At 45.6% G+C, this 25,920-nt stretch overlaps 2 protein-coding genes across 2 annotated transcripts in view; one reads left to right on the top strand and one right to left on the bottom strand.

Annotated features, from left to right (window-relative positions):
* Window positions 1-25,920, bottom strand: part of MTOR (mechanistic target of rapamycin kinase) — a 127,373-nt gene that overhangs the window by 62,760 nt on the left and 38,693 nt on the right. Inside the window, exons 21-28 of the mRNA XM_055419556.2 lie at window positions 25,200-25,367; window positions 24,587-24,699; window positions 24,112-24,274; window positions 22,911-23,003; window positions 21,855-22,001; window positions 16,389-16,531; window positions 13,309-13,471; window positions 13,048-13,193 (exon numbers count right to left, since the gene is read on the bottom strand). Of these exons, the coding sequence (XP_055275531.1) occupies window positions 13,048-13,193; window positions 13,309-13,471; window positions 16,389-16,531; window positions 21,855-22,001; window positions 22,911-23,003; window positions 24,112-24,274; window positions 24,587-24,699; window positions 25,200-25,367 (1,136 nt within the window). The remainder of the gene's footprint in view (window positions 1-13,047; window positions 13,194-13,308; window positions 13,472-16,388; window positions 16,532-21,854; window positions 22,002-22,910; window positions 23,004-24,111; window positions 24,275-24,586; window positions 24,700-25,199; window positions 25,368-25,920) is intronic.
* ANGPTL7 (angiopoietin like 7) lies at window positions 1,320-6,414 on the top strand. The gene is made up of 5 exons (XM_055419560.2): window positions 1,320-1,906; window positions 4,174-4,274; window positions 4,858-5,052; window positions 5,762-5,960; window positions 6,166-6,414. Exons 1-5 carry the CDS (start codon window positions 1,537-1,539, stop codon window positions 6,333-6,335), a joined length of 1,035 nt encoding a protein of 344 aa, XP_055275535.1. The 5' UTR covers window positions 1,320-1,536; the 3' UTR covers window positions 6,336-6,414.

The raw sequence follows: 25,920 nt of genomic DNA on the forward strand, positions 1-25,920 counted from the left end.
GAAATGACTTTCTGAGAAGCAGAAGCCCTCACTAGAAAAGGGCTCTGGGGGTCACAGCAGGAAGGAGGGCCTGAGGCCAGGTCTCACGCTCGTGTGTGAAGGGCCCACACAGAATAGCCACAGAACACACAACAACTGTACCTGGAAATGACAAGCGTATGTTCCAAAGACAATTACCATGTACAGAGAGAGGGACCTTTGTTTACATTCTTAGTGAAAAGCTCATTTTAAAGATTTAAAATGTGCTGAAAACCCAGTCTTTTTCCCCATTTGTTTTCAAAGGAGGAATCTCCTTTAAATACAGGACACGAAAAATTACAATATCCCTATTTTCAGGGATATAGATCATATATAATGAATCTGGAAACCATATTCCACAGGAAAAGGGAAATGAGACTCTAGACATGCATTATTAGGCCATGGAGATTCTTTTCTCTACATTTTAACTTTTCAGGTTTAGAACCTGGGCTGTGGCTGGGCCTGTTTCTTGATCTGCCTGAAGACCATGGACGTGCAGATGCCCATGCAGGTAACAAGTCCTGTAGGGATCATGCCCTGCGTTTCTGCCCCACTGTCATTGCTGACACACCTGTGCCAAGAGGCTAACCTGGCAGACTCCTTATTGAAGGAGAAAGTATGTAAAAAGACAGACAACTGGGTAAACCCTGTGAGTACAAACTACAAAGTTCTTTTTCACTTCCTAAGAACTTTACTCTATCCTCCTATTTCTAAAGCTTTTTCTATGTTGGAAATATTCAAATGTGAGATGGCATTAGATCCTAGCCAAAAGAGGGTTTTGTGAAACACTGAATGCTGATCAGAGAAAGGAATAACCAGCCTTGTTAAAAGCACTCAGAAGGATGCCAAAACAGACTAGAGCCGTGTATAAACAGCATGGATTGCATTAACAGGTCTCCCGGGGTGAGTGGAGTCTTATCCCCACTCTTTGCCTACCTCACGCTCACCCCGTGGTTATGTAACCTTCAGAACGGAATCTGGAAATTCTTCTGACCCTGCCCTGCTCACTGATAGAGCGGAGCCAGTGGTTGGCAGGGGCACAATCTAATAGGCAAAACTGGAAACACACGAACTCAGTCCTCTGGTCTCGGCCCAGAGACTGTGCAGGCAGGGGAAGAAAGACGTGCCCCTGTCTCTCCCCTCCCCTCCTCTGGCCTAAGTTTGCACTGACTTCACCCCACAGGCACCTGACCCTCCCAGATGAGCTGGGAGGGGCTAAAGCGCCATGCTCGGCCATGGTAGGGGTGGAGGTGCAGCAGCAAACGATATTTAAGATGCTCAGTTTGTTGAGCATTCAGACTTGGGAAGAAAAACTACGGGCTACCCAACTGAGCTGCACTTTCAGAAACGAGAGTTTTGAGAAAGGCTAAGAAAGAGCAAGGAGAGAGAGAACAGCAAAGTGGTAAGTCCATCATGAGTGAAAGTCTTAGGTTCTAATCTGCCGCAGCTTTGCACACCTCAGTTGGGCATAGCTAGGTTCCCCCGAGGAAGAGCCTTCCTCACCCAGGCCCACGAAAGATGCTGAAAAAGACTTTCTCGGCCGTGGTATGGCTCTGCATTTTCCTCGTGGCCTTTGTCAGCCACCCAGTTTGGCCACAGAAGCCCCCTAAGCGCAAGACCCCGGCAGAGCTCACCGCAGCCACCTGCTGTGAGGAGGCAAAGGCGCTCCAGGCCCAGATCACCAACCTGAGCAGCCTGCTGAGCGACCTGGGCAAGAAGCAGGAGAGGGACTGGGTCAGCGTGGTCATGCAGGTGATGGAGCTGGAAAGCAGCGCCAAGAGCATGGAGACGCGGCTCACTGAGGCCGAGAGCAAGTACTCCGAGATGAACAACCAGATCGGCATCATGCAGCTGCAGGCAGCGCAGACAGTCACCCAGACCTCGGCAGGTAAGGAGGACGCAGCCTCACGCTGCTCGCCACCTCCCGCTCACACAGCTGAGTGCCTCCCATCTGCAGTCCCGCTTCTAGGTGATGTGGTCAGAATGCTCCCTGGGGTTTCTCGTGGAATTTAGTTTCTTGGGTATGTGCCACCAGCTCTAGTTTCTCTTTTGCAAAGGCTTACAAAGTGTTTCTTTTGATTTCTAAGATGCTGTAAATTTACCCAGGTCTCTCTTTGCTCCTGCAATGTTTCGGTATACTGAAGGTATGCATCACCATCCTGGAGCACAGAGAGATCAGGCGGTCTACCCAGAGTCACATAGCAAGTCTTAGAAACAGAGCTCACGTATTCCCGATTAATCCACTTCCTTGCCCAGAGCTGACCGGCTGTCCCCTCAGTCCCAAGGAAGTATGAACAAACACCAAAACCATAACATCTCTAGAAGCAAAGTTTTTACCAGAAACAGTTTTCTCGGGCTCCTGGGATTTAGTAGGCTGGGCAGTAATGGAACTTGGTTGTCCTATTGGCCAATCTCGCTCTTCTCACTGGCTCAGAATTAAGTGCACAGACATTGCCCAGGGCATCTAAGGAGTACTTCGTGTTCAAAAAGGACTGGTTCCTCAAGGTTCTTCAATTCTGCATTTCTATTCCCGCTCAACCCCGCAATCTCAAAACTGGCCCCAGTCATACAGGAAAACGCAATGCTGAAATTTGCATTTTTCAGTAGGCCCAAAATAAGATACATTTACTACTCTTTTCTTTTGCAAAACAATTCTTAGTTTCTAGTTAGCTTGGCTTAGACAGGCCAGGTGAATTTATTGTTTAGACAGAAATTTGGTTTTCTGAAAATATCAGCAAATTATTAGTTACAAGGAGCAGAGTCTATAGATATGTCACTTCTTAGTGATACAAGAACAGAGTAAGTCACTGGTAATCCTTAGTTCAAATGAAGAAAAAGTTTTAACTGGAAATTAAGCCTAAAAATTTTGTGTAAATCACTTTCTCAGTACGTACTTCCTGATCCTCAGCTTGGGATGAGAAAGGTATTTTCAGGGCATTTTTCAGACAAGTGAGTCCTGATTTGGGTCTGTGAGATGAAACAGATATGCAGGTGACCAGGGAAGGCAGAGGAACCTGACCTGTACCACCTCCAAACAGGTCAAGGAGCTTCTTGGGCATTAAGTGCAGCTCCCTTGCCAGGCCTCATCCTCCTACTGCCCAGGCCCTCATTCCTTACTTCTCTTCTCTACTAGCAGATGCAGGGGCACCTTTATACTCTGTAAGGAGTTAGCCCCTTGGAGAGAGCAGTAACAGGAAGTGAAGAACTCTGATGGCAAAGACAAGGGTCTCCCATTTCCCCTCTGCAAAGCACTCTGCCTCAAACAATTCCCACAGTGGAAGAGTCATCATCTGCAACCGTGTCCTCTTCTTGAAGGCTGAGTGCAGTGATAACCAAGAAAAGAACTCCCAGACAGAGAGGCAGGGAGCATCTCCTGGCCAGGCGAGGGTTTCTGCTTTCTGATCCTATCTGGAAAGGCTGTCCCTTCCACAGTGCTCTCTGATATTCAGAACAGGAGACAAAATCCGGCGTAAGGCACTAGCCCCCAGGGCAACTGAGGAAACATTAAAATCAACCCCAGAGAGAAAGCCAGCCTGCCCAAAGCTCTCATTTCCTTGTTTTAATAACAGTGCCAGGGGAAGGCCTGCAGGGGTTCCTTAGACTGTTTGCATTTTCATTAGTTGAGCAGTGTTGGATTAAGGTAGAGAAGATAAAATTATAAGTCTCAGCTAATAAGAGACCTGGTAAGCAGTAGCCATTACCTCTGAAAAACAACAAAACAGAGAAACAATAAAACCAAACCCTCTGAGATCCTCATGACTTATCTGGGAATAGAGGTTTCCTGTCCCAGAAGCTGAATCCATTAAACAGTAGCATCTGTTAGTGGCCCTCACGCTACTCCAGAATCCATGCCCTAAAACCACAATACGATAATTTACTTCAGCACAAACCTTAAGCATGTTTGTACTGCTGTGGAACTCAGGTGAAGGGCTTCCCTACCTCTCAGCCCTACCACCAGTGAGGCCAACACACACCTATTCCAGATCTCCTGATATCCATGTCTCCCAAGTCTGGATGTGGCACAGGAATGAATACTCCTATGAATTTCATGGTAGAAGGAAGTCTTCCTTTTAAACTTTCAGTGTAGATGCAGCAGGGGTGCGGCCAGCCCTGGAGCCTGGGCCTGGATGCTCACCCTGTGGCTCACTCCTGCAGATGCCATCTACGACTGCTCATCCCTCTACCAGAAGAACTACCGCATCTCTGGAGTATATAAGCTTCCTCCCGACGACTTCCTGGGCAGCCCTGAGCTGGAGGTGAGGCCATCACAGCCCACTGCCTGGGTTCTGTCATCTCTCCTCTACCCACTCAAAGGCTGGGGACAGCAGGGCTAGTCAGTCTAAAGAGCGGGAAACTCAAGACAGGGACGCAAGCACACCAAATACCAGAGAGCGATCTAAACACTCCATTAACAGGGGGGAAATGTCCAGGCATCTGTTCGGCTCCTTCAAATCACTACCAATCAAACACGAATCCTTTAGATGTGGTTAGATCACGTTCTCACCACAGCCTATGTGCTGTGAAGTCTTGCCACGGTCTACGGCAGTTACTCTTTGGGGAGGAGAAAACAGAGAACACGTAGGGAGCATGTCAGAGGACCTGGATGCTTTCCGTTCAAACTCTACGCGCACTTGCTCTCATCCTCGATTTTGATCTTTCTCAGCAAACCACCAGCCTGCCCAGCTTGCCAATACTGGGGAGAATTGCTACCTAGTGAGCCAGTGGCTGTGGAAGGGCATATGTCCATTAACTCTGGGGGCAAAAGAAGGTGAGAAACCATGCTCAGGCTTATGCTGCCTGTCTCGGCGGGTCCTGACCAGGGCGTCCCCTCCATTCCAGGTGTTCTGTGACATGGAGACTTCAGGCGGCGGCTGGACCATCATTCAGAGACGGAAGAGTGGCCTCGTCTCCTTCTACCGGGACTGGAAGCAGTACAAGCAGGGCTTTGGCAGCATCCGTGGGGACTTCTGGCTGGGGAACGATCACATCCACCGGCTCTCCAGGCGGCCCACCCGGCTGCGCGTGGAGATGCAGGTGAGCACGAGGCGCAGTCCCTGGGACTGGGCGTGGGCTGCCACTCCCATCTCTGCACAACTCCGGGGGTATCATTCCTACTCCTTTCGGATACTGGGATACTTGTATTGTCAGCTGGGATACTTGCTATGATGGTTTTCCTGCAGGTTGTAGTACAGTTGAGGAAGAATAGGTTTTTTGGTGTTTTTTTTTAACCCCTGTATTTTTCACAAAAGTGAGGCGGTAGGTACAGGAGAGGCCAGACTCAGGCCAAAGCAGAGGAATCCAACAGTCAGCTGGGCTGAAACACTGGTCCCTGCCCTGGCCTGGGGTATAAGGACCTCTGCAAGTAAACCTTATTGATGTCAGTTGGTGATCTTCCTTAAAGGCCCTGAAGCGTCACTATATTCTCAAGTTACTCTTTTGATACCTCAGAGTACGATACAGCAAAACTCAGGTCTACACTTCACAGACAGAGGAAGAGAGAATGAAGGGGAAGAGAAAAGAGAGACTAATCAAGCCATATGGGGACTCAGGAGGGAAGTCTGATCTAGGACTCTTGCTGTCTGATTCCCAGGTTAGTGTGTTAAACTAGAGACAGACAAGGAAAGTCTTGCTACGTTCCCTGCAGTAAGAAGACATATGGCTGCAGCTGGAGAGAGAGAAGAGGGGCAGGGTGGTGTGACAGGAGGCCCTGCCAGTTTTTCTAAGGCTCTGCCTCCCCTGACAGGACTGGGAGGGCAACATGCGCTACGCCGAGTACAGCCACTTTGTTCTGGGCAACGAACTGAACAGCTACCGCCTCTTCCTGGGGAACTACAGCGGCAACGTGGGGAATGACGCCCTCATCTATCACAACAACACAGCCTTTAGCACCAAGGACAAGGACAACGACAACTGCTTGGACAAGTGTGCCCAGCTCCGCAAAGGTGAGAGTCGGGGTCTGGAGCGGGGAGTTCAGAGGCAGGGCCACAGTCCTGCTGGAGGAGAAAGAGGGGATTTATAGCTGCACAGTCCATTTTCTGGCTTTGTACTCCTTTGTGACACTGACCCTAATGGCTTCAGTACATCCCTGCTGCCAAGGGTGTCAGTGGTCTCTGAGGACACCAGAGCACTGATTGTTTTCCATCGCAGGTGGATACTGGTACAACTGCTGCACAGACTCCAACCTCAATGGTGTCTACTACCGCCTCGGGGAGCACAACAAGCATCTGGATGGCATCACCTGGTATGGCTGGCATGGCTCCAGCTACTCCCTCAAACGAGTGGAGATGAAAATCCGCCCGGAAGACTTCCAGCCGTAAAAAGGGGCCTGCTCTGGAGGAGGACTGGAGAAACTGGAGGCTGGGAAAAGGGCAGAGGAGGAGAGGGAGGGAGTCTAGAAAGGGGAGGGAAGGGAAGCGGCCCATCATCTTCAAGGAGAGGGGGAGTCTCTTAGGAGAACAAGACTCTGTGCTAAGCATGTTAAAGTAAGTAGGAGGAAGTATTTAAATGCAACAGGTCCAGACACATACTTCTCAGGGGGCTGGCCTGAGGGGGTTCCCTGCCTGTGATCCCTGACATAGCAGCAACTTCTCTTTTCCACACAATTTTTCTGTGGAGGAAAAACAATTCTGAGTTCATTTTAGCCATTTTGCCTGAGGCCGAGGTGATGTGAGGGCAGAAAATGAACCGTATTACTTTGGTTCTCTTGGGTGTTAGTGAAAGAATTGAAGGGGGTGGTGGGGGCGAGGGGTTTCTATTTTCAAACCCAATGAAATTACCTTTGGTCTACACACTTTTTTTTTTTTTAAAGACAAAAATTATTCAGCTGGAGGTGAATGGACCCAGGCTGGAACTGACCGGAGGAGGCTCCAGGGTTCTGGGCCTTGCACTGGTCTCTGAGCACCTCCTCTGCTCAGTCTCGATCGGGCGCAGCACTGAGAGGCAGGGAGTAAGCCCTGTGGTGGCAGAAGCTCAACTGGAGGGGAAGATAAGGCCCTGTGGACACTCGCACAAAACTGACTTAAAATTTTCTCAGTCAATTCAGATACATCTATTTTTATTTACCTTACGAGGAAAGGGATCAAAAAGCTTCCTCTTTTATCTCGTCTATAAAAAAATGGCTGAAACAGGAAGGTAAATGGCACCATGGTTAATAAGTAATTCATGATGCATATAAATAAGCATTTTGCTTTGTAAAAATAAAATACCGTAGTTTGTTTTCAACATTCAGTTTTTTTCCTTCCTTCCATAATAAACTCTTTTAAATCCTGTTCCTTTTAAAATGATTACTATTACCACTGAGGGCATGGTGAAAAGTTTTAAGTGAAAAATCAGAGTGAGCCATGAGAAAGACTCTGGGTGTGCTGCAGTCTTCAGGGATGCCCAGGGAGGAGCAGGAGGCCGAAGACAGAAAAGCAAGGGAGAGAAAGGGCAGCAGGAGCTGGACAAGGTCAGACTCTGGTCTACCCACCTGACACCCCCAGAGGCCGGGGCCACTGCCTGGCTTCAGAATATTCTGCAAAGCAACACTCCTACTTTCTACCTGAGCAAACTTACATACACAGAGGGAAAAAAATATCTTCAGTCATAACAGACATCAAATAATTTTGACCTTCAGGAAGTAATTTTTCTTTCCCAAAAAGAACCATTCCCTTGAACCAATCAGGGTAAGGTAAGCATAATTCTCTAACTCACTATTTTCTAATGTACCTAGGGTCCTTTGATTGTTGGGAACCCACTTGACCTTAAAACCAAGATCATCAGGATTTTCAGAGAAGTAAAGTAAGTAGAGAATAAGTATACTGAAGCAGGGCTTCCTATGGGACAGGCAGTCAGAGAGAAACTTCCTGAAGCAGGCAAGGGATCTGAGATGCTCAGAAGTGGGCACAGTACTGCTTGGAGAGAGGAGAAAATGATTAGAAGGAGATGAAGAGAAGAAACAGCACAAGATGCTTGGGGCAGAAGTAGCTAGTAATTCTCTCTCATGAACTAAATACCCCACAACTAAAGAAAATGGAGGCTCTAGGTAACAAGAACTAAAATAAGTAAGTGAGACTACCTCAAACTAAAAAGCTTCTGCACAGCAAGGGAAACAAAAAAACTGAAAAGACAATCTACAGAATAGGAGAAAAATATCTGTAAACCATAATCCCTGGGTTAATGTTTAAAATATATAAAGAACTTACATGACTGAATAGCAAAAAAGCAAACAATCCAGTTTAAAAATGGGCAAAGAACCTAAACAGTTCATTTTTCCAAAGAAGACATCCAAATGGCCAATGGGTATATGACCAGGTGCTCAATGTCACTAATCACTGGGGAAATGTGAAGCATAACCACAGTGAGACACCAACTCACATCTGGGAGGACGGTGATTATTAAAAAGACAAAAGATAGTAAGTGCTGGCAAGGAACTGGAGAAAAGGGAACTGTTGGTGGGAATGTAAATTGGTATAACCACTGTACCAGTCTGGCAGTTTCTCAAGAAATTGAAAACAGAACTACCATGTGATCCAGCAATTTTTCACTTCTGGGTTCATATTTAAAGGAAACAAAATCACTATCTTGAAGAGATATCTGCACTCCCATGTTCACTTAAGTATTATCTACAATAGCTAAGAGATGGAAACAACCCAAAATGTACTTTGGGCTTTCCTGGTGGCTCAGAGGTAAAGAATCCACCTGTCAATGCAGGAAGACATGGGTTCAATTCCTGATCCAAGAAGATCGCACAGGCCGCAGAGCAACTAAGCCCACGTATCAGAACTATTGAGCTAGTGCTCTAGAGCCTGGGAGCCACAACTACTGAAGCCCACGTACCCTAGAGTCTGAGCTCTGCAACAAGAGAAGCCACTGCAATGAGAAGTCTGAGCACCACCATGTAGAATAGCCCCAGCTTGCCACAACTAGAGAAAAGCCCGCAGAGCGACAAAGACCCAGCACAGCCAGAAACAAATAAATAAATAGCACGTGTGTGTGTAAATATATACACACGTATACAACATAAACAACGGACTATTATTCAGCCACAAAGAAAGAAATTTTTCCATTTGTGACAACATGGGTCAATCTGGAAGGTATTATGCTAAGTAAAATAAGACAGAGAAAGACAAATAACGTATAGTATCACACATGCAAAATCATGTTTTTAAAAGTGATTTCACAAAAACAGAGACTAGAATGGTTGTTGTCAGGGGACAGGAAAGTGGGGAAATGTGGAGATATAGGTCAAAGGGCACAAACTTTCGGTTATGAGTAAGTTTTTAGGATCTAATGCACAGCGTGGTGACTATAGTAACAAAACAATTTTGTATATCTGAAATCTGCTGAGAGTAGATCTTAAGTATTCTCACTACACATAAAAAAATCAGCCATGTGAGGTGGTTATGTTGATCTTAGTAATCATTCTGTAATGCATATCGAATCATTATGGTATACATTTAAATACATACAATTATATTTGTAAATCATTCCTCAAGGTAGTTGGGAGGGACAAAGTACCTATGTTATATTAATCAAAACCTATAGTTCCTGAAATTGACTCATATTTATATAGATATGAAATTGAATAACTGAAATAAAAACCTTTTTGTGGCAAGGTTAAGATCAGAAAAAAAAGTCACCGTAAAAAAACAAAAACCAAAACACTGAAGCTCTAATTCAGCATCTGTGGTTTACCTTACCCTTCTGGGTAAATGAGAGACGAGGGAAAGCAGGTGGAAATAAAACACAGAATGTAACCCACAGAGGTGCAGGTTTTGACAGTAACAATCATTTTTAAAGCATTTTGTCTGGGGCAGGGTGACATGGATTCCAAGGACTTGAAGGTGAGCACAGCACAGCCTCTACCTTCAAGAGGACAGAAGCACAAAAAGGACAGCTCAGCTCAGCTCTCCTGAAGGTAAAGAGCACTGTGTTGTGACATACCCTTCAGGGTGTATGAGAGAAGGTACAAAGGGTGTGAAAGAGAACAGGACTGACAGGCAGTTGGCAGAGCTGACGCCGACTGTAAGCACTGGAATTTTCTCAATCAGAAAATTTTCTTAAAATGGGATAACATGTCAGGGGCTGGGCAGTGAGGGCATCAGTTTTGATCAGACCCTGTCTTCTACTTCGGGTGGAGAAAGAAAAGTAGGTGCTGTGGACAGAATCTGCATCTCCCTGATGCACCCCCCAACACCCCATTCATATTTTGAAGGCTAATTCCCAATGTGATGGCATTTGGAGATGGGAGCCTTTGGGAGGGGATTAGGCCATGAGTGTGGAGCCCTCATGAAAGGGATTAGTGCCTTTATAAAAAGACCCCTGAGGACACACAGAGCAACCAACATCCCAGAAGAGGGTCTTGCCAGAACCCAACCATGCTGGCACCCTGATTTTGGACTTCCCAGCTTCTAGATTTTTCTCCTAAATGTGAAAAATAAATGATGTTCAAGCCACCCTACCTATGGTAATTTGTTACACAGTCCTGAATGAACTAAAAATGAGCAGGACACCAGATCTTATCCTAATGTTAATATACCAAGTAAAAACTGTGCACACGTGCAAGTACAGGAGCATGTGTGTTTCAAAGTACCTAAATACTCATTTAACTCTCTGCTCCCCAAATAAGCAGTTATACTCACTGATATACACAGCGTTGAGAGGCTGTCGGCCCCAGTGTGGGGATTACATGTGGATTTAATGTGTCCTGGAGCAGGTAGATAAAAATTTCAACAGGTAGGACGACAGATTGATCCAGTAGCAAGAGAAAAGTACTGTCAGCACAGCACAGGTTTTTATAACAAAAATAAAAACTAAGAATCAATTGTGCAAAGACGTTTCTGTGTATGATTAATCTGATTGCTTCAAAAAGAATTTAAGGTAGTTGACTCCAATTATACTAAACTTTAAAATAAATGACAAATGCTGAAGAGAAAGTAACAGAAGGAAAAATATAAAATTAGAGAAGGGAGCTGGGCAGTAGAAAAAACAGGTAAGATGTCTGCAATGTGATACAGGTGGGCCAGGAATTGAGCTTTGAGCTCTCTAGCAGCCATTGTGAGGAAGGGAACCCAACCTCTTCAGTTCAGTTCAGTCGCTCAGTCGTGTCCGACTCTCCGCGACCCCATGAATCACAGCACGCCAGGCCTCCCTGTCCATCACCAACTCCAGGACCGACCCAACCTCTTACTGAACAGCAATGCCTCCAAGACAAAACCAAAGTTGTGGAGGAGGGTCTGGGCCATGGCAGGAGTGTCTGTAAGAACTGCGGTAGTGCTGAGCGACTTCTGAATAAGCAGCTTAAGAATGTTTCTTAAAACTTTCTTCACTGAATATGACAGCATAATGCGGCAATGGTGCTGAGAAAAAGCAGTTTTACAAATTCAGCAGGAAAAGCTACAAGCAGAAACAAAAAAGATGGGTATTGGGAAGATACAGGAAACCAACCAAAGGGTTGAGCTGAGCTGAACCAGACTTGGAACCAACCAGAGTGTAGAGGCCCTGGCTTCACTGGGACCAGAGGTTTTTGTTTGTTTTCTTAAAGCCAGTATCAATCTGCAGGGAATTCCAAGGATGTATTTTCAATTAATGGAGAAGGAAATGGCAACCCATTCCAGTATTCTTGCCTGGGAAATCCCATACACAGAGGAGCCTGGTGGGCTACAGTCCAGAGGATTGCAAAAGTCAGGAACGACTCAGCGACTCAACACATTTTCAATTACACTGGCTTTAAGAAGTTAAATGATCTTCTGGAACACTTTTCCAGGCCTCTGACTACTTCTTCTACTACATATCTGCATAAACACTAATGCTTCAGTGATTGTCTCAAATATGGAAAAAACTGGGGGTTGGATGACGAAAGTTTCAGAGAGGTATCAAACAGAAAAAGGCAAGCAAGGAAATTAATGTGCAAAAACTTAATGTTGAGTCACAATATTTAGCTATGGGGTCTTCTTCCAGTTATGAAGCAAGATTGCATTATATAAGCCAGAGACAGAAGGAAGGAAGGAAGGTGTCCGCTTCTGCCTAATTTGAAACTGAGGCCTACCCATAGGATGGCACATTTCTAACCGTTCCTGTGTGGTATTTTAGAAATCAGCATTCTCTATAAGTCCAATTTATTTGGGCAAAAACATGTTTCTATTTCTATCTTTTTGGTCACTTTGTAAAGCACTCAAAGGAACAGAGTTTAGCATCTACTCAAAAGCAGAGCTAGCAGAGAACTTGGTTATTTGATTACCCTTTCAAATGAAGGGAGTGCCACTCACAGCAGGCTCTTTCAGCCACAGTGGAGGTCCTGATTAGCTGCATGAGTTTTCCTAAACTATTTGTAGTGAAATAATCTACCATGTTAGCATTTACATGAAGATAATTAGATCTCGGAGTTAATATTCTCCGATAATCATTAGGGGAAGTAAACAACTCTCTAGGAGCTGTGGAGCTAACATTTAAGGCTGCTTGTAATTTCATAACAGTGAAAAATTTATTAAACAACCTATTTTTTCCATACCCAGAAGACTCAAAACAACCTTATGAGAGAACATAAGCAAATGAGAGGAAAAGATCACTGGATTTCAGACATGACTCTGCCTCTCACATTCATAGCACTCCACAGAGGAAGGCTCAGGTACCAACATATTTAGTCAATAAAACCCTAGCCTGCCTGTGGGTGGTCTCTGAGGCACGGAAATCAGCTCCTACTCCCAAGCCAGGGAGTGCAGTCTAACTCAGACATAAAATCTATCTTTCCTAGGCTGCTCTGGCCACAGAACTGCTTTAGGCTAATTGCATCAGGACAAGTAAGCACAGGTTGGAAAAGAACAGGAGCTCAGGTGTTAAGGATCAACAGAATTGACAATTCTGGCTAGAGTACCAGGAAAGTCCACCTGCAACCACAACTCGTCTACACATGTGGCCAGACCCGATGGCAGATTTGACAGAACAAAGGTCTCCAAGGGCCTCCAGGGAACTGGGACCAGGCAACCAGGCAGTGGGAGAAGAGAGGTCATGTGAGATGCAGGCATCAAACAGAAAGGGTTTATGGCCTACCTGATGAGAGACTCGAGAATGGCGGGGGTGGGACCTTTCTGGAACTCCAGTTCTTTGTAGTGCAGCGCTTTGGCATATGCTCGGCACTTGGCAGCCCTCTCGCCCAGCAGGACAATGCCATTGTCATCTCTCAAAGGCAGGGGGCCCTGGAGGAGAGCAGAACCCCACAGCATAGGAAACAAATGGCAGACAGGGCACAGGCAAGAGTGGGCTGTGCGGTGCTTCCCCTCCTCCCACCAGCTGGTTCCCTGACAGGCTCACCTTGTCACTGTGTTCCATGAATTCAGCCAAATTTAAGAGGGTTTGCGTGACTTCTGCGATGTCCTGGGAGGTGAGGGCCAACTCGATGCTTCTGATGAGCTCATCCTGCTGGTCCTCATTCAGCTCAGACCAGCAGGACACAAATGCAGCATTGAAGAGATCCCTGAAGGCAGACAGGAGTGGAGACAAATGTTGGAAATGCCCCTCCTGCCTCTGATCAGTGCCACAAAGCCACAACTTATCAAGCTACTCCCGGCATTGTCAATGGTTGTACAGGCCAAAGCAGTCCAACAGAACTTGCTGGAAATGGTCTCTATCTTCCCCACCCAACATGGCAGCCACTGGTCAATGAGCACTTGAACAGTGATAAGTGTGACTAAGGAACTGAATTTTAAGTTTTAGTTACTTTTAATTAACCTAAATTGAAATAAGCACATGTGGCTAGTGATTGTTCAATTTTTCAGCACAGGTCCAGGGAAAACTGTGGGGGCAGGATGGAGTGGGAGAAAGAAGAGCAAAACAAAATGACTTGTCTCCACAATGTTTGCATCACTCTCTTTCATTGGAGGGGACGAACAGAAAGGGACTTTTAACATAGAAGCTGACATAACAGATTCAGTTAACATTCATCTTCAAATGATTCTTGGGATGCTTCTTCTCAGGCAACGTCCAAACTAAGATCAGAAGTGGCAAAGGCAGCATCTGCTATTGCTTTTCAAAACATAAGCAGAACTTTTAGTTGGGTGGTCATAAACCAAGTGACAACAGAGCTTAAGAAACTAGAAGCATCAAAAAACAGAACCCAAATCCGTTAAGTCTTAAAACATTCCCTAAGCCAAACCCCTAACAGCTGGGGCCTTGGGAAGACCTGGGAGCAGGATCACAACAACTATTTAAGACCACTACAGCACCATTCAGGTGGACACGTTTGCTACCCTTGACATCTGGACTTCAATCCTACACTCTTGTTTTTGGTGAATGTGTGGAGAGGGAGTTGGAAACTACAGGATATGCCTGTATAATATATGGGCTTAAGCACCTGACGCCTATACATCTATTTTTATTTACATACTTAAAAGGTTAGATCAGTTCGATGTGTACATAATTTTGGAATCTGATGAAAGAAAACAAAGTCTGAAATTCACAGGGTAACATGAAGACCAAGAGAAGCCCTGTGTGCAATAAGAAGTAAGCTTTCTGATCTAGGTCCAAAGCTACGGTGGCTCCCAAATGGACATGCTTGGCATTAAGGGGACAGACACATATGTGTGTATTTATCACAAACCTCTTTTAGATGAGGGTGTACTCAAAAAGGACTTGAAGCAGATGAGAGGAAACACTATTTCTGCATACTATGGAAATAGAGAATGTGAAATTTGCACACTATGGAAAAAGAGACTCCCTAGAAACAATTTTTTTAAGCATTAAAAAAATTTGAAAGAAATCAGATGAACCAAATCATGGCATCCAAGTAGCAGTCTCAGGGACCATCTCTATTCCTGCTAAATACACCCCAAAGAGCAAACTAGCCATGATGATGAAAGTGAAATGGAATATTTCACTTTTTTGGTTCAGGGTCGCAAAGAGTCGGACACGACTGAGCGACTGAACTGAACTGAATGAAAAGATTGCTAATGAAATCATGCTTCATTATAAATAAGCACTGTCCATTGTAGAAAAACTTAGAAAATAAAGAAAAAAAAAGAAAATAATTGCTCCTTCAATCCTCCTGAAGATAATCATTGTTGTATTACTTTATAATCTTTTTCCTATGTACACATATTTTTAATAGTTGAATCCCACATTTGCACCATTTTGTATTCCATTTTACTCACTTACATTATACCCTAAATCTTCTATATGTGTTACAACTTTTTATAAGCCAAATTTTCAATGACTATTTAAGATTCACTGTGTAAGATTTACAGTATTTTTAAGGTAAATTCTATTTTCCAAAGACGGCTGCAGCACTAGCTCCTGTTTCACACGTTCTTCTAGGATCTTTCCTGCTGCTGCTAAGTCACTTCAGTCGTGTCTGAGTCTGTGCGACCCCATGAACAGAAGCCCACCAGGCCCCTCTGTCCCCAGGATTCTCCAGGCAAGAATACTGGAGTGGGTTGCCATTTCTTTCTCCAATGCATGAAGGCATTCTAAGTCACTTCAGTCATGTCTGACTTGTGCGACCCCAAGGACAGCAGCCCACCAGGCTCTTCTGTCCACAGGATTCTCCAGGCAAGGATGCTGGAGTGGGTTGCCACTTCCTTTTTCCACTTCCCTATAAAAAAGTGGCATCCACGTCTCCTCTCCTTGAGCCCGAGTGGGTCTTTGTGACTTCTTTTGACAACAGGATGGGGCAGAAGTGACACTACATGACCCCCAAGGCAGGTTGTACAAGCACCACGCACTTCTGTGTTATGTGTCAGTCCCTTGCGGACACTCACTCCTGAATTAAGACAGTATTCTGTGAGGAAGCCCAAGCAACCCATGGAGCAGTCCACATGGAGAGGAACCAAGGCCCCGGCCAGGACTGAACCTTTGGCCAACCGTGAGCCCCAACTTGGCAGATTTATGAATGGGCCATCTTGGAAGTCAACCTTCTAGCCCTAGAACTAATACCCCTGCTGATACCAGGTGGGCCAGAGACAAACTGTTCCCACAGGTCCTGCCCAAACTGCAGATTTGTGCGTAGAATAAATAATTTTAGATGACTGTTGTTTTAGACCACTAAGACTTGGGGACTTATGCAGTCACATGTAACTGGAACATTACTATTATTGGAAACAGATTATATTAAACTATTACATAGTTGTTTTCAGAGTTATAAATGACTTTGTAATTAAAATTTTTTACCTAAATCTACTAATGAAAGGTCTATTAGGAAGGTTAAGATGGATCTTCTTCCTATAATAAGAGCTTGTTCAATTTACCTTTTTATTTTTTATCCCAGAAGTTAACAAAATTAAAAATACCTTTCTACTCTTACTGCTAATAAAAACTAATTCTTATATATTGCTTTCTACAGGCTGGTCCTCTTGATCACAATGTGAAGCTGGGAAGAAGGGAGCCCTGACACACCGCACCTGGCCATCGGGTTGTAGGCCTGTGCCAGGGCCCAGCAGGAGCGCAGGGAGGGTGATGAGGAGTCCTTTAGCAGCTCCAGGCTCAGCCGCCGCAGCCATTCCAACCAATCATCTTTGGAGACCCTTCTGGCGGCTCCCCAGGCCTATACACCACAGGCAACAAAGGAAAACCGTCAGCTGTGAGGGCCTATTGTAAGTAGCCCTCGCCTATCTAATGATTATCTCATTTCTTTGGTTTATACAATTATCCCTCTCACGACAAAACTCCCTGAGTACAAATACAAAAGAGTAATATTTAATTAAAGTCATAAAACAAAAGCAGAAACCTCTGGAATATAACACAATATAGAGAACTCCTCTTTTACAACTCATTTGTGCTCGACTCTATCCGCCAAGCAGAGAGCTCCACAGCCCCAGAGTGGATGGGGACCGTCACACTCAGAATGGCCTCCAGCAGTGTGGGAAGGGCCCAGGGCACCCTGCAGTGGGACACTGGCTCATCTGACAGCGCAGTCACACAAGGAGAGGGGAAATGCTCAGATCTGTACCATCATCAATAGTGTGACAAGGCCCAGAGGACACAGCACTATGTTGGAATGAGACAAAAGGAGTTGAACAGATAGAACTTTTACTTTGCAGTTCAGTTCAGTTCAGTTCAGTCGCTCAGTCGTGTCCGACTCTTTGCGACCCCATGAATCACAGCACGCCAGGCCTCCCTGTCCATCACCAACTCCCGGAGTTCACTCAAACTCATGTCCATCAAGTCGGTGATGCCATCCAGCCATCTCATTCTCTGTCATCCCCATCTCCTCCTGCCCCCAATCCTTCCCAGCATCAGACTCTTTTCCAGTGAGTCAGCTCATCGCATGAGATGGCCAAAGTATTGGAGTTTCAGCTTTAGCATCAGTCCTTCCAATGAACACCCAGGATTGATCTCCTTTAGAATGGATGGTTGAATCTCCTTGCAGTCCAAGGGACTCTCAAGAGTCTTCTCCAGCACCACAATTCAAAAGCATCAATTCTTTGGCGATCAGCTTTCTTCACAGTCCAACTCTCACATCCATATATGACCACGGGAAAAACCATAGCCTTGACTAGACGGACCTTGGTTGGCAAAGTAATGTCTCTGCTTTGTAATATACTATCTAGGTTGGTCATAACTTTCCTTCCAAGGAGTAAGTGTCTTTTAACATGGCTGCAATCAGCATCCGCAGTGATTCCAGAAAAACATCTATTTCTGCTTCATTGACTATGCCAAAGCCTTTGACTGTGTGGATCACAAAAGACTGTGGAAAATTCTGAAAGAAATGGGAATACCAGACCACCTGACCTGCCTCTTGAGAAACCTGTATGCAGGTCAGGAAGCAACAGTCAGAACTGGACATGGAACAACAGACTGGTTCCAAATAGGAAAAGGAGTACGTCAAGGTTGTATATTGTCACCTTGCTTATTTAACTTATAGGCAGAGTACATCATGAGGAACGCTGGGCTGGAAGAAGCACGAGCTGGAATCAAGATTGCCAGGAGAAATATCAATAACCTCAGATATGCAGATGACACTACCCTTATGGCAGAAAGTGAAGAGGAACTCAAAAGCCTCTTGATGAAAGTGAAAGAGGAGAGTGAAAAGGTTGGCTTGAAGCTCAACATTCGGAAAACAAAGATATGGCATCTGGTCCCATCACTTCATGAGAAATAGATGGGCTAACAGTGGAAACAGTGTCAGACTTTGCAGTTGATCTCCTTCAATTTTCCTCAAAACTCGGAGCACTCCTGGCACCAAGAGTTACTAGCAGGGGCAGCTTAGGGAGGTGGATGGAAAGACTCAGGCCCTGGGGTTGGGTAATAGAGGGTACTGGCCAGCAGCCACACTCTGTGAAGCTCGGCAACTTGAGTTCAAATCCCAGTTATGTAACGTATTGGATGCCCAGTCTTGGGCAAGTTACTTTTCTGTGCCTCAGTTTCCGCCTCTGTAAAGTGTGGGTAACAGTCCCCACCTCAGAGGGTGTTTTAAGGATTGACTAAGTTAATGCGTGTAACAGACTTAGCACAGCGCTCAGCACAAGTTAGTGCTCTATGTGTGAGTGGCTGCTACTCTGAAGGTAGAAACACCCAGCTGGAGCCCTGGCCCTGGCACTCAGCTGCTGCAGAAACTCTGGGCAAACAACCTATATGCAGTATCTGAGTCTTAAGTCTTCCTCATCCAGGAAAAATGCATCTAAAGAGTCTGGCTGGAATAACGAGCAAAACATTGTTGCTCTTCTTATCAAAATGACTTCTCTCTGAATTGGCCTAGCCCTAACTACTAAATCTCTTAACTTCTAAAATATATTCTTAAAAGGTTTTTCTGGCAGAACAGACAGATTGAGCCTCCCTAAACTAAGGGAGGATCAGATAAGTTAGAGCAGAAGTTCTCAAGGGGAGTCGTCCAGGGAGTGAAAGAGACCTGTGTGTGCTACATCACCTGACCACCACTGATCCAACCCATCACCTCCCTGGGATGAAACAGAAGTCTGCTGTAGCTTTTGACGAGTTACCAGTAAATGACAGTACATAAACTATTACTGTACATCAAAAATGGAAGTGGAGATACTGTAAGAGACAGCTTAAAATTTTTTTGGATTCTCACTGACACAATGAGAATTCCTGAACTAGAAAGAAGAGTGACACTAGATACCAAAGATTTTTAGACCTTATTCTGTGGAATGAAATGGGAACATCAAGTCCTTTTCAATCTACAGATTGCTGGTTTCCACCCTACACAGTGAGTCTCTGCATAGCAGCACTATATCACAAGGTATTTAAAAGTCAGTCATATACAAGGAAGTAGTACTAACGTCCTTTGCCCTCTAAAGATGTGAGGCTGAGTTTGGGTGAGGTGAAGACAATGCAGCCCAGTGGTTAAGAGACTGGTCTCTGGAGTCACACCTGGCTCATATCTTTGGCTCCACCACCTACTGGCTGACATTGGATAAATTTCTTAACCTTTCAGTGTCTCAATGTCCACATCATAAAAGAGGGATGGTAATGATAGCACTGAACTCACACGGTTACTGTGAAGATTAAATGAATCAATACATATAAAGTGCTCATAACAGTGCCTGACACATGGGAAGTGCTCAACAAATGTAGACGGTGGTTACTGCGAACATTAACATTGGTACCATTCGATAAATGGTAGCAAATAGCTCTCCAAAAAATTCTGGCTTAGTGAACAACTGCACAATCTATCAAACAGGGCATGTGCCTCACAATGGCCTTTCCCCACTGCTCTGTAATTTAAAACATAATCAACTCTCAATTCTCTGGGTTTCACAGCAACTGTTGAAACTCCAGTCAGTTTCCTCTCATCACCCACCCTCTGCTGACTGCCTCATCTGGTAACACTGGTGCGCGCTGACGGAACACCAGCTCACTCATTTAGAAGGTAAGCCTGAATCAATTACATAAGACAGGAAAGCAGCTAAGACTCTTGGAGGCATGCTGGAGGTATATATAAATGGTTTTTATGCTTTCTGTACTATGTAAATTCTCTATTAGCGTAGCCAATAGAAAGGTGACTGAGGTGGCAAATTATTATTCTGAAGGCTGGTTAAAACTGACAAATATACCAATCCCTAGTTATCATCACATGAATACGTAGAAGCACAATTTACTTTCAGATGAAATGAACCTGAGCGTTAGGTGTGGAGAACTTTGCTTAGGGTTATTGAACTTGATCTGTTCTCTCAGGTGAGACAAACTAAGATGACTTCTTTCTCTCAAATCCTGGGTAAAAAACAAAACTTCCTGGAAGCAAACTAGACCACTGGGGGATTTCCTAAAGTAAAGAAAACAAAGCCCTAAAGCAGGGCGGACAGCTGCCTGGCTGAAAGGACATTCTGCACCAAGGCAGGCTGAAAATATCTAGGTGGAAACATGCCTCTGGCCTCCTTGTCCAGCCCCTCCCTCAAGGGTGAGGTGTTAGCATGGCGCCCTCAGCAAACACTTGGGAATGCCAGGTGTCGATGACCTTTCTCCTCCTGAGGTCTGGGACTAGCAATTACAAAACACACATAGGAGAGCAACATCACTCCTGACCCAGGGGTATTTTACCACTTTCATCTTAAATCATCAAACTTTTCTCAGTAGTGGTTACTTTGCAGTTGCCTATGTGGGTAAAGGCTGACTTCAGGAGTAAAGGCCAGTATTCCAAAGCTGTGTGTGAGCACATGCACACACGTCTGTGTGCAAATCCTTACGGGCTTGGCCAAGAGACCAAGTCAGCTGGGACCAGCCCTGCCTAGTTCTGTACCTCTATCGGCTGCTGCAGAGAAGTGCAGCTGCCTTGAGTCAACTGGTAATAAAGGAAAGAAAACTACGTTGAAATTCAAACTGGGAGCTGCTTTCAGTTACCAGAAGTACTAAAGACTGATGTAAAATGTGGAAAATAAGCAACCTGATAAATTTATTTAAAAGTCGGTGAAGTGTATGATTACTCTGTTTAGATCCATCAGAGATGCTTTGAAATTGCCTATTTATAAGTGGATCGCTGGTGGCATACGTGATGAGAAGCTAGTTTTATCCCAGGCTTTGGTCAGCACAGAGAATCCAGTACTGACCTGCAGAGATCTAAAGCCTTGCTACTCAAAGTGTGGTCCTGTGGACCACTGGCATCAGCCATTACCTGGGAGCTTACTAGAAATAGAGACTATCAAGGCCTGAGCTTGAGCCTGAATCAGAACAAGCATTTAACAACAAGTACCCCAGCATATGGTTAAACCCAATGAGTCTGAGAAGTTTGTGAAGGACTGCTTTAAAGAGCCTGCATCAGTCTCAGTGCTAAACTACAAGGCTGACTGGTTGTGTTCTATTCATGTAAAAAATGAAAATGCAAACTGCAACAAGTTCCACTGGGCTTCCCTGGTGGCTCAGTGGTAAAGAATTCACCTGCCAATGCAGGAAACACAGGTTTGATTCCTGATCCGAGAAGATCCCACGTGCCACAGAGCAACTAAGCCCATGCGCCACAACTACTGAGCCTATGCTTCAGGGCCCAAGAGCCGCCACTACTGAGCTCACGTGTCCCACAGCCCATGCTCCACAACAGGAGAAGCCACTGCAACGAGAAGACTATGACCCACACTAGAGAGTAGCACCTAGAGACAAGCCCGCACAGCACCAAAGACCAGCACAGCCAAAAATAAAATAATTAAGTAAAAGTATTAAAAAAAAATAAGTTCCACTACCAAAGCTCCAAGGGAACATAAAAGAAAACTTTGTTCTTTACTTTCCTTATATTAAAAAACTGTATAATTCAGATACTTGGAAAAGACAAAATGACCTAAGTTCATGGTATCTAGATTTTCAGAAAAATGCTTGGATTTTGGTTATTTTAGACAGAAGACAGCAAGAGTTGAAAGTTTTGAACAAGTAACAAGAGCAGGGCTCTCCTTTCCAAGCCCCCCAGGACACAATGGACTTGCCTTTTGGAGGTTGATGGTGCTGACATGCAGTTTCTTCATGGGCCCCGTTTCCACTGGTCCACTGGCTAAGGCATCACCTTGGCCGCTCCTCAGCATTCGATGCTGGTAAATCAGAGGGTCCTCCTCCTCGTCAGCCAGGGTATACCCCTGCAACCAGAGTTTACAGAACACCTGCGACTCTGCAAGCTGCTCCAGGTTAGAAAACACCCTTAAACCTCAGAAGGGTCCCACCTTTCAGAAGAGCCAGGATTCAGGTATGATTCCAGGTATGGACAGAATGAATCATGAGCGGGCTGTATTCTGCATTGAGACCAGCCTGCGTTGGTCAGTCCCGGTTGCTGACAAGCACTGACTTAGGAGTATGAGCATGCAACTGGCACATAAGCAATAAACGTGATGAAGAGCTGGGGTAGCAAGGAGCTACTTGCTGTCTGTTTTTGTCAGACCTAAGGGCTAAGGCTGGTTTCTACATTTTTTTAAATAATTGAAAAAATAATTGAAAGAATACTGATATTCTGCAACACATGAAAAGTATCAGAGAATCATATTTTGGTGCTCATAAATAGTTTTACTGGAATGCAACCTGGCTCATGTGCTTATGGATGCCTATGGCTGCTTCCAGGTGGCAGTGGCAGAGCTGAGTAGTTTAATCAGAGACCAAAGAGCCTGCAAAGCTGAAAAAATGCACTATCTTGACAGAAGTTTGCCAATCCCTAGTTAAGAGCTAAAGGGCTTCCCCAGTGGCTCAGCAGTAAAGAATCTGCCTGCAATGCAAGAGCCTCAGGAGACTTGGGTTCGATCTCTGGTTGGGAAGATCCCCTGGAGGAGGGCATGGTAACCCACTCCAGTGTTCTTGCCTGGAGAATCCCATGGACAGAGGCGCCTGGTGGGCTACCGTCCATAGGGCTGCAAAGAGTTGGACACGACTGAACCGACTTAGCTCAGCACAGCATAGCACAGCTCAGAGCTAAAAAGCTACATGTACTCCCATTGCTAAGATTTCCAGTTAAGAAAGATGACGAGGGGGCTTGAGAGAAGAAACGAAGCACAGCTCACCTTGACTATCCTGCAGATGAGGACGTCGTAGCGCTGATGGTTGATTCGGTGTCTCACCAGAACTTTGTTCACCATTGGAATGAAAATTTGGTACTGCAAGAGGAGAGCAAACAGATCAGAAACCATTACTTTGGAGAGTGGGAAAGAGAGAAAAGATTATTAGCACTGCCTTATTACAGCTATTACTTTGGGGTTTGGGACTAGCTCTGTGGTTGCAGGCGAATCACTTTCTGGCCCCTGGGCTATGATCCTCATGCCCACCGCCTTCCATCTGGGTCACTGCAACTGGTTTTTACTGTAATGGTCTCTCTGCTTCCACTCTTGGCCCAGTCTGTTGTTTCACACAGCACTAAGAGCCATCATTTTAAAATGTTAGGTCAGATAACAGTATTCCTGTGCTCAATCTCTCCAAAGACTTTCAGTGTTGCTCAGAGTAAAAGCCAAAGTACTTATAATGACCTGTAACAGCGATGTGCAAATTCTCAAGTGGGCATCAGAATCACCTGGAAGGCATATAAAACCAGAAACTGCTGCGCTCACAATCAGAGCTCTGGCTCGGCAGGTCCTGGGGGACCTGCAGTTCTAATGGCACCCAGCTATGTAGATACTGATGCTGCCTGTCAGGGAATCACATTCTGAGAACCACTGGTCACAACATGTAGCTTCCAGTGGGCCCATCGTCAGCCCAGCCCTCACAAGGTTCTCTATGACCTTTCCAAGTCCTTTCCCCTGCTCCCCTGCTGAAGTCACTATTCTCCTGCTGTCCCCTCCCTTCAGGTTCTGCCTTCTGGAACCTGTGCCTTTGCTCTTCTATGTGCCTGCAGCCAGCTCCCTGGGCCTGGGCCTTTCTGTTACTTAGGTCTCTGCTGAAATGTTACCTCATCAGAGTGGTCTTCCTCACCTCCCCTAAAGAAACAGTGTCTCTCCCCACCCGTCACCCTCATGAGATAAATGATGTCTCAGAACTTTGCTTCACTGGAATGTGAGCTCTGTGGGAACAAGGGCATCACTCTGTTCACTGCATCGTCCCCAGAGCAGCACTTAGCCCACAGAGGTGGCTCAATAAGCACTTGCTGAATGAAGAAGGGAAAAAGCGTGTAAATGATTCCCCTCTCTCTGACAGTGGTTGAGGCCTACAGACTGACAAGCAGAGGAGTTCACTAAGACAGAAGAGCATGTGTGTCGAGGACTCCCGCCTCACCTTCTTTCCCAGCTGAAAGACGAGTGAAGACAACGTGTCCATTGCTGTGGAACGGAGTTCTGGGCTCTGGTCCAGCGTGCGTACAATTGGATGAATGATCCGAGAGGCATAATCCGTGAAATCCAGAGACTCCGTCAGACGGTCCACAGTCTCTAGCGCGGCCCTACAACAACCAATGAGATACAGTAACTGCTGACACATAGCCCAGAGTAACAGAAACAACTAAGGGCTACCTTAACAATCAGCATCTATTGGGAAGCAATGGCTTCTGACGTTATTTTGGGTGCACAGAGCTACCACACACTGCAGTGGGATGGGGACAGTTAAGATTTCCATAAGCCTGGTACACCTCTGGACTAACCTAATGGGAGTGCATTTCTGGACTAACCTGAAATGACGAAAAGGACATTTTCAACAAGACATTTTAATGGTTAACTAGATTGATGACTGTTAGTCCTAGAGGGCAGGTGCTCACTTTCGAGAAGGCAATGGGGCTTCGGGGGCGTCAAATAACTTCACGATCGGGGGCAGCAACAAATGCAGATAGTCGTCCAGGTTGGCACCAAACAACTGGATTGCAGCCAGCAACTGCAAAAAGGAGCAGAGGCACGGTGATGAACAAGTACAGTCAGGGATCAAGTCCCTAAGTCCACAAAGGGTGGCAGTGGTAGGATAATTCCAAATTTGGGGGCACTCTGAACAGACTTTAATAAGTGACTTGGAATTACATTCTCTTGGTAGCACAGTCTCCCCTCACATTGTTTTGCTTACATGCTACTTTGCTTTCTCTGAGCTTACTTCAATTGTAAGGAATCAGTGGCTGGATAATAGAGAAAACTGCTCTGCCATAAACATTTACCAAGATTATTCCATTAAAGGAGACAAAACATAAAGATAATCAAGAGAGGGTCAGAAACATTGTATAAGCTGCACACCGCACACTTCAGATACTGGAGTACTCCCTAGACTCAGTCTTCTAGGTTGAGCACCACCCTGTCACTCAGAACAGGGTCTCATCTCTTAGATGACCAACTGGGGACTAAGACAGACTCTGGAAATCTCTCTAGAGGATGCCCCGGGATACTTACCTTGATGGAGACGATGCGGCCTGAGCTATTGTCATGCATGAAGACTCGAAGCATGTGTGGAATCAGCTGGGGCAGGTAGAGCTTAAATTCACCCCCGAGGGCTACCACAATCTGCTCAATGAGGAGAATGATTGTGCTCTGGATGGAGGTGTTCATGACCCAGAATTCCTAGGAAGAGGGAAGACAGAGGAGCAAAGTCAGGGGCCCTTCTGTTGAAAACAGGGACCAAGGAACTAAGATAGCTAAAAAGCAGCAGAAAGACAGTGAGTATGGTCTGCCCCATGGAACCCCTTCCCTGTCCTCCGCTCCCCAGGTCCTCCTGTACCCCCATCACAGTGAACAACTGAGCTGCTTCTCCCCGAAAGCACCAGACTAATTTCACCCTCTGTGCTTCGCTCATGCTGTTCTCTGCTTAGATCCCACCGCTTGTTCAGCTAAGCCTCACCTCTTTCCAGGCCTGGCTCAAGCCTCATTTCTACTCAGAAGCCTTTCCTGTCTCCTTCCATCATCCACTGTGGGTCCCTCTGCTCTCCTCTTTCCAGCACCTGCAATACTTTTTTTTTTCCCATTTTCCCTCTATTCAACTGTAGGCTAGTTAAGAGCATGAAACCCGCTGATCCATTTCTGTCTCCCTGAATCCAAACACATTTACAGAATGAATGGACTACCAGCTCTGCAGTGCTCTAGAATCTCGCTAGTTGTCCAGGGTGGTTCTGCTTTG

The sequence above is a fragment of the Moschus berezovskii genome, chromosome 17 (assembly GCF_049115385.1).
Source record: "Moschus berezovskii isolate FMDL1 chromosome 17, NW_MosBer_1.0, whole genome shotgun sequence".
Classification (NCBI taxonomy): Eukaryota; Metazoa; Chordata; class Mammalia; order Artiodactyla; family Moschidae; genus Moschus; species Moschus berezovskii.

Bases quoted from the DNA above. Each gene is read 5' to 3' on its own strand.
- ANGPTL7 (XM_055419560.2), top strand. From the start codon at position 1,537: ATGCTGAAAAAGACTTTCTCGGCCGTGGTATGGCTCTGCATTTTCCTC. The intron at 5,053-5,761 runs GTGAGCACGAGG...CTCCCCTGACAG, and splicing joins GGCTGCGCGTGGAGATGCAG to GACTGGGAGGGCAACATGCG. The intron at 5,961-6,165 runs GTGAGAGTCGGG...TTTCCATCGCAG, and splicing joins GTGTGCCCAGCTCCGCAAAG to GTGGATACTGGTACAACTGC.